Here is a 10,000-nt window from a genome sequence, read left to right as displayed (position 1 = left end):
TCATTATTATTTACATCATAATCATTAACATTTATATTGTCGTTGCAATTGCCTTCAGTGATAGCTCTCTTTATTACGATGATTAGTATAATAATGATTATTATTACAAGTGGTACTACTACTGCTTTTTTATCACTATTACCACTGGTTTGCGCTTCGCCGATTCTCTTAGCATGTTGGGGTCAAAGTCGGAGACCCGCGCATCATCCCGCGGCTTAGTAAGCATGTTCTTTTACGAACATGTCCCCGATGTCCACTTTGATATGGGAACAACTTTTACTTTTGATAATAATGATATTAAAGTTATTATTATCATGATTTGCAAAATTATTGTTATTATTGTCATTGTTATCACTGTTGTTGCTGTTTTATTATTGTTATTATTATTATTATCATCATCATCATCATCATCATCGTCATCATCATCATCATCATCATCATCATCATCATCATCATCATCATCATCATCATCATCATCATCATTATTATTGTAATTTTCTTATTATTGTTATTATTATTATTATTATTATTATTATTATTATTATTATTATTATTATTATTATTATTATTATTATTATTATTACTACTACTACTATTATTATTGATATTATTATTCTCATTATTATAATTATTACTATCATTATTATTATTATTATTATTATCATTACTATTATTATCAGTGCCGGGTAAATAGATAGGGATGACGTCAGGAAGGGCATCCAGTCATCAAAAATATCCGCTAGAACCAGATTATAAAGCGACACTGTATAAGGATGGGTCAATTATTACTATTATTATCCTGATTATCACTCTCATTGTTATTATCATCATTACTAACATTATTACCATTAACAATAGCATTAATGTGAATCATTACTATTGTCGTTAATAACAGTGATGATCAATGATACTAATAGTTATTAATATTAATAATAAAAATGACGTAATGATATTGAAATTATCATCATTGCTGTTGATATTATTGCCATAACCCCTTTTATCATTGTTGCTATGACAACATCAGTACAGACAACTAATCCATCCTCCCTGCTGGCACAGATCCGTGTCCAGACCTGAAGATGCAGTGCAACGCCACTGGTGGACACTGCAATCTAGCTTGCAAGTCCGATGAAGTGGCTCTGTCGGGGCTTTGCAAGTACGACAACTGCTCCTGCTGTGTCAGGGGTAAACTACCTGCCTTTGTTTATTTGTATATGATATCTATACATTATTTGCCATCATATTAATTATCAATATTATAAAGTTCTTCTTCGTCTTTTTCTTCCTATTATTATCATTATTATCGTTCTTATAAAGTTGATGATACTAATACTAATACTAATAATAAGTATAATGATAATAATAATTGTAATAACACTTATACTAATGATAATAGTAATAATAATAATAATAATAATAATAATAGTAATTATTACATCATCATTATTGTTTGCATTATTATTATCATTATTATAAATATCAGTAATAAAAAAGATGTTAATAATAATAATGATAATAATGATAATGATATTATTGTTATTGTTATTATTGTTGTTATTGTTTTATTATTATTATTATTATAGTTATTGTTGTTGCTGTTGTTAATGTTATTGTTATTTTATTGTTATCATTATTATTATTATTATTATTATTATTATTATTATTATTATCATTATTATTATTATTATTATCAATATTGTTGATATTATTATTATTGTGATTATAATTGTTTTATTATTATCATTATTGTAATTAACATTATTATTATCATCATTATTTCTTCTTCTTATTATTATTATTATCATTATAATTATCATTATCATTACTACTACTACTACTACTACTATACTATTACTATTACTATCATTATTATCATTCTTATTTTCGTTATTATCTTCAATATCATTGTATTATTGTAAATCATTGTTATTACCATTTTCATTATCATACTTATCATCAATATTGTAATTATTCAAATCATTACTCTTCTTCATCTTCTTCTTCTTTTTCTTGATTATTATCATTATTATCACCATTATTCTTCTTATCATAATTATTATCATTATAATTTTATCCACATTATTATCATTATTATTACTGTTATTTTTATTATTACTATCATTATTGTTGTTTTTGTTATTATCATCATTATTGTTGTTGTTGTTATTATTATTATTATTACTATTATTGCCATTATTATTGTTATTACCATTATAATAATAATGATAATAATAATAATAATAATAATAATAATAATAATATAATAATAATGATGATGATAATAGTAATAATAATAATAATAATAATAATAATAATAATTATTATTTTATTATTATCATTATCATTATTATCATTTTTATTATTATCATTCTTCTTCTTATTTTCACCATCATCACTATCTTCATCATCTTCTTCGTTATTATAGAAAAATAATAATAATGAAAATAATGATAATAACAACAACAAAACAGCAGCAACAACAAAAACAACAACAACAATAATAATGATAATAAAAATAATGATGATAAAGATGATGATGATAACGATGGTGATGATGATTATAATCAATATCATTATAATTGATAAGATTACCTTTGCTAATATTAAGAATTTAATTACCACAAATACGGTTACTGTTACCAGCATATTCCTACATCGCCAGCCAGCACAAAGAACTAATCCATTTTCACTGTCGAAACAGACCCGTGTCCAGATCTGAACATGCAGTGCAACTCCTCTGGTGGACATTGCAGCCCCGAATGCAATTCTGACGAAGTGGCTTCTGTCGGGGCTCTGCACCTATAAAAACTGCTCATGCTGTATTAAAGGTAATGTATCTGTCTTTATTAACATTAGTACTTGTAACATTACTACTATTAACATTGTTTATGATTTTATTATCGTAATTTTCATTTCGATTATTATTATTACTATTATCATTCTTATTATCATTATTATTATCATCGTTATTATTATTATTATTATCATTATTATTAATATTTTATTATTATTATTCATTATTATTATTATTATTATTATTATTATTATTGCTGTTCTTTTTTTCTTCTTCTTCTTAGCATCATCATCATCATCATCATCATTATTATTATTATTATTATTATTATTATTATTATTATTATCATTTTATCTTATTTTATCTATTCTTTCTTATTATTTATTATTATTATTATCATTATTATTATTATTACTGTTATTATTATTATTATCATTATTATTATCGAAAACTGCTCCTGCTGTGCCAAGGGTAATATATATCAAGTATTATATCCATCACTGGTGTTTCCTGATTTTCTTTATTGTTGAAGACTTTTGTATGATGTGTGACCTGATTGTTCTTATCTGTTCTTCCAACACTTACCATCTTCACTGTCATCATCATTATCATCAATATAATCAACATCAACATCAACATCAACACCATCAATATCACATCACCACCACCACCATCATCATCAGCTAAGCATTATTCAGAGTAACAACTAATCCATCCTCACTGCAGATACAGAACCTTGTCCAGATTTTGAGCAACAGTGTCTCTCCAGACACGGATACTGTAACCCTAAGTGTATGTCTGATGAAGAAGCTCTATCGGGGCTACTAATAAGTGCAATTACATAGATGTTTCTGATGAATTACGTATCATTTGCCTTAACTAGTTTATTCCTAATAAATGATCATGATTTGTACAAGGATCACTGCCTGGGCAAATTCTTCACTTATTCTAATCATCATTATTATCTTATTATCACTATCGTTATTGCCGCAGCATCAACAGACCCGTGTCCAGATCTGAACATGCAGTGCAACACTACCGGTGGCTACTGTCACCACGAGTGCAAGTCTGGTGAAGTGGCTGTGGCGGGGCTCTGCGCATTCGAAAACTGCTCCTGTTGTGTTAAGGGTAGGCTATTTTCTATCAGCTTTAATGTCCGTATTATAAGATAATTATCATAAAATAGAAAAAAATATATGGGCTGTGAAATGATATCCAAGTAGTGAAGGTCCCGCAGCCGAATGAGTTTCGTTTGTCCAATTTTGCGATACACTTACAGAAGAAACTTAAAAAGGACTGATTCACTGTGTGTACATTGATATACATAGTCACACACATACCTTTGACTGCCTCCAAACAAACGAACAAAGGTTTCTAATAGTTTCCTTATCAAGATGATCTAAATAATCATGACAATCCTCAGCTCTCTAGTTTTTCAAATATGCTTCTCTCCCGACGTTTTTATTTTATTATTTTTTTTTCAGGAGACTGGATCTGTAACTGTCATGATCTCAAGTTTTATTCCTTTGCTCTCATCTCGCCCTGTGTTTTTCCAGTCTTTTTAGTTGGTCATACTGGTGTTTCTAACTACATGTCTGTCTTTTGCACCTCCTGAGACGTTCCTCTTGGACATCTATAGTTGGAATTAATTTCTAGTCATGCTCTTTTCTGTCTTTCTCTTTGTCATTTCCTGTCAGTTTGGCTCATTATACTGTCATTATCGTCTTTATTATTAATGAGGCTACTAATAAATGCAAATACATAGATGTTTCTGATGAATTACGTATCATTTGCCTTATTTATTTTATTCCCAATAAATGATCATGATTTGTACAAGGATCACTGCCTGGGCAAATTCTTCACTTATTCTAATCATCATTATTATCCTTATTATCATTATCGTTATTGCCGCAGCATCAACAGACCCGTGTCCAGATCTGAACATGCAGTGCAACACTACTGGTGGCTACTGTCACCACGAGTGCAAGTCTGGCGAGGTGGCTGTGGCGGGGCTCTGCGCCTTCGAAAACTGCTCCTGTTGTGTCAAGGGTAGGCTATTTTCTATCAGCTTTAAAGTTCGTACTATAAGAAAACTATCATAAGATAGAAAAAATAAAAAATATGGGCTGTGAAATGAGTTCCGAATGAGTTTCGTTTGTCCAATTTTGCGATATACTTACTATATTCAGTAGTATTTAAAGGAGCTTTACAGAAGAAGCAAAGAGGACTGATTCACTGTGTGTACATAGATATACATAGTCACACACACAAAAAACATACCTTTCACTGCCTCCAAACAAATGAACAAAGGTTTCTAATACTTTTCTTATCAAGATGAAATAATCATGACAGCCTTCAGCTCTCTAGTTTTTCAAATATACTTCACTCCCGTTTTTATTTATTTATTTATTTTTCAGGAGACTGGATCTGTTACTGTAATGATATCAAGATTTATTCCTTTGCTCTCATCTCGCTCTGTGTTTTTCCAGTCTTTTTAGTTGGTCATACTGGTGTTCCTAACGATATGTCTGTCTTTTGCACCTCCTGAGACGTTCCTCTGTAAGGTAACAGTAACACAGTACTGCTATGTTATACCTGATACCGGGACAATTCCAGGTCAAGGCCATAATTTACCTTGTGCAAGTACCACCTGGCCACCCACGCATCGTACACCGGGCATGCAAGTGGTAGCGGCCAACGCGGAGAAAACAAGAGAAACGTGAGATTATTCAATCAGGACTCTACTTCATCATTCCTTCATTTATATATTTAAAAAACAAATTATCTTCAGATATCCATGAGTACTTTATATCCACAGTACTTTACACTGAACTTTATCATCACTGATTAGCCGAGGGAAATGAGGGACACCAGTACGCTGCTTGCCTGTTTATTTTATTCATAGTACCTAGCCACAAGCTCACCGCTCTTGCACCAGTCACTAAGCTTCAAAGCGTATAAAATGACGAGTTCCATGTAAACTGCATAATACTAACCGTGACCTTATAATATGGGATAAAAATCAGCGGGTTCCGAGTGGTAAGGAGGCGAGACCAGATCTGCCGGTGCTCTCAAAGTACCCGTGGGGTATCTACGCCCCCTAGCCAGGGTATTGGCTACTTTCTATACCACACGGACCCCAGGAGTGGCTGCCTTGTCACGGTTTATGACGTCACTAATGACGACACGGCAAACCACTAGCATGGCGTCACTAGCAGACGCCATTCAGTTACTGTACATTTTATTAGGTGACACTATCCTCCTGGCAAGATAGTGTCCTCACACAAATTACTGGGCATGAGTGGCAATAAATGTTATCATGTACGTAGCTAAGTCCACGTACGTGTATGTACAATAATTACGGGCGGCGCCCCGCATTTCCACCACGAGGGATAAACATAATACATAGTACATAAAACAAAACTCGTACTTCTTGGGGTGCATTTTCCATTAGTTCATTGAATCGGACTCATGCCATGGACTCGTCATACCAAAGAGGAGGGGGGGGGGGTACCGTGGGAGGACAAGGAGTGGGGGAAGAGTCCCACTACACCTCTTGGTCATCTATAGTTGGAATTAATTTCTAGTCATGTTCTTTTCTGTCTTTCTCTTTGTCATTTCCTGTCAGTTTGGCTCTTCATTATACTCTTGTCATTATCGTCTTTATTATTAATGAGGCTACTAATAGAGGCAATTACATAGATGTTTCTGATGAATTACGTATCATTTGCCTTATTTATTTTATTCCCAATAAATGATCATGATTTGTACAAGGATCACTGCCTGGGCAAATTCTTCACTTATTCTAATCATCATTATTATCCTTATTATCATTATCGTTATTGCCGCAGCATCAACAGACCCGTGTCCAGATCTGAACATGCAGTGCAACACTACCTGGTGGCTACTGTCACCACGAGTGCAAGTCTGACGAAGTGGCTGTGGCGGGGCTCTGCGCCTTCGAAAACTGCTCCTGTTGTGTCAAGGGTAGGCTATTTTCTGTCAGCTTTAATGTCCGTATTATAAGATAATTATCATAAAATAGAAAAAAAATATGGGCTGTGAAATGATATCAAGTAGTGAAGGTCCCGCAGCCGAATGAGTTTCGTTTGTCCAATTTTGCGATACACTTACAGAAGAAACTTAAAAAGGACTGATTCACTGTGTGTACATTGATATACATAGTAACACACACACACCTTTTACTGCCTCCAAACAAACGAACAAAGGTTTCTAATAGTTTCCTTATCAAGATGATCTAAATAATCATGACAATCCTCAGCTCTCTAGTTTTTCAAATATGCTTCTCTCCCGACGTTTTTATTTTATTTTTTTTTTTCAGGAGACTGGATCTGTAACTGTCATGATCTCAAGTTTTATTCCTTTGCTCTCATCTCGCCCTGTGTTTTTCCAGTCTTTTTAGTTGGTCATACTGGTGTTTCTAACTACATGTCTGTCTTTTGCACCTCCTGAGACGTTCCTCTTGGACATCTATAGTTGGAATTAATTTCTAGTCATGCTCTTTTCTGTCTTTCTCTTTGTCATTTCCTGTCAGTTTGGCTCATTATACTGTCATTATCGTCTTTATTATTAATGAGGCTACTAATAAATGCAAATACATAGATGTTTCTGATGAATTACGTATCATTTGCCTTATTTATTTTATTCCCAATAAATGATCATGATTTACAAGGATCACTGCCTGGGCAAATTTTCACTTATTCTAATCATCATTATTATCCTTATTATCATTATCGTTATTGCCGCAGCATCAACAGACCCGTGTCCAGATCTGAACATGCAGTGCAACACTACCGGTGGCTACTGTCACCACGAGTGCAAGTCTGACGAAGTGGCTGTGGCGGGGCTCTGCGCCTTCGAAAACTGCTCCTGTTGTGTCAAGGGTAGGCTATTTTCTATCAGCTTTAAAGTTCGTACTTTAAGAAAACTATCATAAGATAGAAAAATTAAAAAATATGGGCTGTGAAATGAGTTCCGAATGAGTTTCGTTTGTCCAATTTTGCGATATACTTACTATATTCAGTAGTATTTAAAGGAGCTTTACAGAAGAAGTAAAGAGGACTGATTCACTGTGTGTACATAGATATACATAGTCACACACACAAAAACATACCTTTCACTGCCTCCAAACAAATGAACAAAGGTTTCTAATACTTTTCTTATCAAGATGAAATAATCATGACAGCCTTCAGCTCTCTAGTTTTTCAAATATACTTCACTCCCGTTTTTATTTATTTATTTATTTTTCAGGAGACTGGATCTGTTACTGTAATGATATCAAGTTTTATTCCTTTGCTCTCATCTCGCTCTGTGTTTTTCCAGTCTTTTTAGTTGGTCATACTGGTGTTCCTAACGATATGTCTGTCTTTTTCACCTCCTGAGACGTTCCTCTGTAAGGTAACAGTAACACAGAGCTGCTATGTTATACTGAAAACCGGGACAATTCCAGGTCAAGGCCATAATTTACCTTGTGCAAGTACCAACCTGGCCCCCCACGCACGTACACCGGGCATGCAAGGGGTAGCGGCCAACGCGGAGAAAACAAGAGAAACGTGAGATTATTCAATCAGGACTCTACTTCATCATTCCTTCATTTATATATTTAAAAACAAATTATCTTCAGATATCCATGAGTATTTAAAATCCACAGTACTTTACACTGAATTTTAAATCATCACTGATTAGCCGAGGGAAATGAGGGACGCCAGTACGCTGCTTGCCTGTTTATTATTCATAGTACCTAGCCACAAGCTCACCGCTCTTGCCCCAGTCACTAAGCTTCAAAGGTATAAAATGACGAGTTCCATGTAAACTGCAAATCTAACCGTGACCTTATAATAGGGATAAAAATCAGGGGGGTTCCGAGGGTAAGGAAGCGAGACCCAGATCTGCCGGTGCTCTCAAAGTAACCCGTGGGGTATCTACGCCCCCTAGCCAGGGTATTGGCTACTTTCTATACCACACGGCCCCCAGGAGTGGCTCCCTTTGTCACGGTTTATGACGTCACTAATGACGACACGGCAAACCACTAGCATGGCGTCACTAGCAGACGCCATTCAGTTACTGTACATTTTTAGGTGACACTATCCTCCTGGCAAGATAATGTCCTCACACAAATTACTGGGCATGAGTGGCAATAAAGTTATCATGTACGTAGTAAGTCCACGTAGTGTATGTACATAATTACGGGGGGCGCCCGCATTTCCCCCACGAGGGATAAACATAATACATAGTACATAAAAAAAAAACTCGTACTTCTTGGGGTGCATTTTCCATTATTTCATTGAATCGGATCATGCCATGGACTCGTCAACCAAAGAGGAGGGGGGGGGGTACCGTGGGAGGAAAAGGAGGGGGGGAAGAGTCCCATACACCTCTTGGTCATCTAAAATTTGGGAATAATTTTCTAGTCATGTTCTTTTCTGTCTTTCTTTTTGTCATTTCCTGTCAGTTTGGCTCTTCATTATACTCTTGTCATTATCGTTTTTATTATTAATGAGGCTACTAATAGAGGCAATCATAGATGTTTCTGATGAATTACTTTATCATTTGCCTTATTTATTTTTTTCCAATAAATGATCATGATTTGTACAAGGATCACTGCCGGGGCAAATTCTTCACTTTTATTCTAATCATCATTATCATCCTTATTATCATTATCGTTATTGCCGCAGCATCAACAGACCCGTGTCCAGATCTGAACATGCAGTGCAACACTACCGGTGGCTACTGTCACCACGAGTGCAAGTCTGACGAAGTGGCTGTGGCAGGTCTTTGTGCATACGAAGACTGCTCCTGCTGTGTTAGGGGTAATGTGTTTATCCTTTTACTTTTGTATTCATACAGCGTTTATCAACATGATAAAAGCAATACTGATAATAATGATAATGATAGGGATAGTGATAAAGACAACGATAATAACAGTAATGTAAATTAATAATAACGGTAATAACAGATAACGAACGCTAACGGATACATGTATTAGTATATAGTAGTATCGTTGGTCATAATTTTCACTATTACTAAAGGCTTGGTTTGGCGTATAACAGATGGTTCTTATCTCTCTCTCCAACACTTATCATCATCGTCATTATCATCCTTAGTGTTAATATCAGTATCACCATCTGAAAATATAGTCGCTAATCAGGAACTAATCCATCCTCACTGCAGATACAGAACCTTGTC

The 10,000-nt window shown here is 34.2% G+C and overlaps 1 protein-coding gene across 1 annotated transcript in view; it reads left to right on the top strand.

The window, feature by feature from the left end:
* LOC119574722 (multiple epidermal growth factor-like domains protein 10) overlaps positions 1-10,000 on the top strand; it is a 19,724-nt gene that overhangs the window by 9,197 nt on the left and 527 nt on the right. Inside the window, exons 9-13 of the mRNA XM_037922122.1 lie at positions 1,060-1,185; positions 3,788-3,922; positions 7,564-7,698; positions 9,490-9,624; positions 9,986-10,000. The exon at positions 9,986-10,000 is cut by the window's right edge and continues 117 nt beyond it. Coding sequence (XP_037778050.1) covers positions 1,060-1,185; positions 3,788-3,922; positions 7,564-7,698; positions 9,490-9,624; positions 9,986-10,000 — 546 coding nt within the window. The remainder of the gene's footprint in view (positions 1-1,059; positions 1,186-3,787; positions 3,923-7,563; positions 7,699-9,489; positions 9,625-9,985) is intronic.

The sequence above is a fragment of the Penaeus monodon genome, chromosome 6, assembly GCF_015228065.2.
Source record: "Penaeus monodon isolate SGIC_2016 chromosome 6, NSTDA_Pmon_1, whole genome shotgun sequence".
NCBI lineage: Eukaryota > Metazoa > Arthropoda > Malacostraca > Decapoda > Penaeidae > Penaeus > Penaeus monodon.
This window is presented reverse-complemented; position numbering and strand designations above follow the sequence as displayed.